The sequence below is a fragment of the Mandrillus leucophaeus genome, unplaced genomic scaffold (assembly GCF_000951045.1).
Source record: "Mandrillus leucophaeus isolate KB7577 unplaced genomic scaffold, Mleu.le_1.0 Scaffold522, whole genome shotgun sequence".
Taxonomy (NCBI): domain Eukaryota; kingdom Metazoa; phylum Chordata; class Mammalia; order Primates; family Cercopithecidae; genus Mandrillus; species Mandrillus leucophaeus.
The window spans coordinates 639,013-641,933 of record NW_012105609.1 but is presented as its reverse complement, the minus strand read 5'-3'; the positions used below and the strand labels follow the sequence as shown (position 1 = coordinate 641,933).

Below are 2,921 nucleotides of genomic sequence, written 5' to 3'. Positions count from 1 at the left end.
CTGCCACCTCACCTCCTGGGCTCTCGTGATCCGCCCGTCTTGGCCTCCCAAAGTGCTGGGACTACAGGCTTGAGCCACTGCGCCCGGCCTTTTTCTTTTTTTTTTTTTTAGACAAGGTCTCACTCTGTCACCTAGCTCTCAGTGCAGTGGTGCATTCATAGCTCACTGCAGCCTTAAACTCCTAGGCTCAAGCGATCTTACTGCCTTAGCCTCCCAAGTAGCTGGAACCACAGGCATATACCACCATGCTTAGCTAACATCTCACTGTGAACACACAACAAATACTAACTGCGGTTATTTTTAACAGTCACACAGCTAGTAAGTGGCAAGACCGTGATTCAAACCCAGGCTGTCTCACCCCAGGACTCTAAATCTTTAATATCACTCTATTCAGACTGATGTGAAATAGCCACAGCCACTCTTGTCCCAGGGAGAAAGACTGGACTCTCTAACATGACCCACAAGGCCCTTCAGGATATGTCCTGTCCCTCACATTCTTTCAGCCACTCCTCCCCTCCCAGTCCCCTGCTTTCTCTGTTCCAGCAACTGAGACCCTCTCTCAGTATCTGCAAAGTTCTTCAGACTGTGACCAGCAGCCCCCATCACTCCTATTCCTTCTTCCCACTACTCAGCCCCAAGTCCCTCTCCTTCCTCAAGTCTACCCTATGACTTCTTCCTCCAGTAAGCAGGCCCTGGGTTGGTTCCCCCTTTTTGGCTTCCTCCCTCTGAACCCCAAAACCACATAACCCAGTTGTCAGTTCTCCTTTAGGGCCTGTCTTCCCACCAGACTGAACCTTGTGAGGCCTGGGGCATATCTGCTTGGCTCACTATAGCACTCTGGAGGCCCTGTAGCACCTGGGAGATGAAGGAGGGGGAGCAGTGGGGGAAACTGGGCTGCCTAGACACAGGAACAGCAAGTCCTGAGCTGTTTGTTGGTGGGGAGGATTTCAAGTCTGTGTCCACCCCAACTCCCCTACCCCACATACAGTCAGTCTCCCTTCCCACTGACTGATGGTATCATATACCATCAGCAAGTGGGGCTCTGCTCCCTGGGATGGTGCACCGTGGGGGTCCCCTGGGATTCTGGACTTGGAAAAGGCTGACTGTTCCATCAGTTTTCTCTCTCTGGTTGGCCCTCTGCTGCCACCATCCCCCGAGTCCCATAGGAACCAGGATGTCTAACTGTTGGTACAAATGACCCTCAGAATGTCCATCTGAGTGACCGCTTCAGGAGATGGGTGGGCAGGACTGCCCTTGCTGGGTAGGGAAAGAGCTGAACCCCTTGAGCTAAGGCAGAAGGGCCACCTCAACTGATGGGGGACTGGCTGATAAGAGCCAGGGGACTCTCTGGGCTCATGTCAGTCCTATAGTCTGTTCCCAAGATGGGAAATAACCCAGATCCAAGGTTCCAAAGGGGCTTGCAGCACAGCCAGGTCAGGATGGCTATGAGTGGAGTCCTGACCTGTGCGCATGGCCCCAGATCCTGCAGCCCCACTATACTTCCTACATGCCAAGCCTGGCACACCTGGATGCAGGGGAATATCCCACCACCTGGGCTGCCCAGCTCAGCACTGTGCCAGGCCAGCCGCCTCTCTGGGAGTCCCCAGGTCTAGCCCCACTCCGCCCCGGGGCCGCCCCGACCGAGGTAAACAGAGGCTAAAAATAACCTGGGCAAGGGGGGCTGCAAGGGAGAAGGGGTCCCCTCTGAGCCTGCCCCTGTCTCGATGGCAACTGCCCCCAAACCTGGCGGCTGACGTCATCTCACAGCTGCCCAATCGTATAGGAGGGAGAGGGAGCGGCGCAGCCCCGGACCCCCCACCCCGGAACCGGGCGGAGGCTGTTGGGTGGCCTCACTTCCTGCTGGCCCCCTCCCTGGTCAGCTGGTTACATTCCCTGGCCGTGTGCTGGGAGCCGGGCGGCCTCCCCCGGGCCGGGCCGGGTCAGGGCTGAGTCCGAGCAGCCGTGGCAGAGGGGCCGCCGTGACTCACCCGCGCCCTGCCCGCCCGCTTCTCCCCAGCAGGACCCAGCCCGGAGTCCTGAGTCCTCCCCTCACCCACACCCAAACCCAGATCCCTGGGACTGCTCACCTTGCTCCTCTCTCCCGCCGCAGTCACAGGACCCAAGCCGGGGAGGGGGATGGAAGAAGGAGCTATGCCAGTCCTCCTTGTCCCGCTGGAGTATTTTGTACCTCAGTCCCCAATTAACATCCCTTCCGTCCTTCTAATACCACGGAGGTGGGTGTCGCAGGGGCAAGGACTCAGATCTAATCCCCGCTTCTCCCAAACCAGCTGTGTGACCTTGAGAATACTACTAACCTCTCTGGGCCTGTTTCTGCATCTGCCAGATGGTCATAACCCTCCTCAGAAGCTGTGCCTTGGCCAAAAGCGGCAGGCCCAGGGCGCGGCCCCGCAGATGGCAGCCAGGGCACAAGGATTGTTACATGAGGCTGCGCACAGTAGGTGCTGGGGCGGCCAGCCTGGACACGCGTTAGAACTGGCTAGGGAGGGTCGGTAGGGGAGGTGGGACTCAGGCCTCACCCTGGAGAGGAGGACAAAGGGTGCTGAAGCTGGATTGAATCCGACCTCTAGCCCTGGTGAGCAGCCCCTTGCCCAAACCAGTTCTGCAGAGTGCCCAGGCCCGGCTGTTGCAGGGACCTCGCACCAGCCTCCATTTCCAGGGAAAAGCTCTATTCCCCCACCAGGACAATCCTCTCCGGCTTCGGCTACGCCAGGTTTGGGCGGAGAACCCGGCTCCAGCCCAGGCTCGGTCACCTCGCGGCCGGCCACAAAGCCGCTTAGGCCGGCCCCTAGAGCTAGGAGGATTAGCTCAGCTCGTAGGCCTGCCCGCACCCTTCGTCGCCCCCTCCCCATTTCCAGCCCAGCCTCCCCTGCGGCGAAGGCAGCAAAGGCTCCCGGGGAGCG

At 59.0% G+C, this 2,921-nt stretch overlaps 1 protein-coding gene across 2 annotated transcripts in view; it reads right to left on the bottom strand.

The window, feature by feature from the left end:
- Positions 1 to 2,915, bottom strand: part of FAM65A (family with sequence similarity 65, member A) — a 17,482-nt gene extending 14,567 nt beyond the window's left edge. For both annotated transcript variants that reach the window (XM_011996699.1, XM_011996700.1), the window contains exon 1: positions 2,316 to 2,915. In XM_011996699.1, the coding sequence (XP_011852089.1) occupies positions 2,316 to 2,352 (37 nt within the window). In that variant the 5' untranslated portion in view covers positions 2,353 to 2,915. The remainder of the gene's footprint in view (positions 1 to 2,315) is intronic.
- Between the last annotated feature and the right edge of the window lie 6 nt (positions 2,916 to 2,921).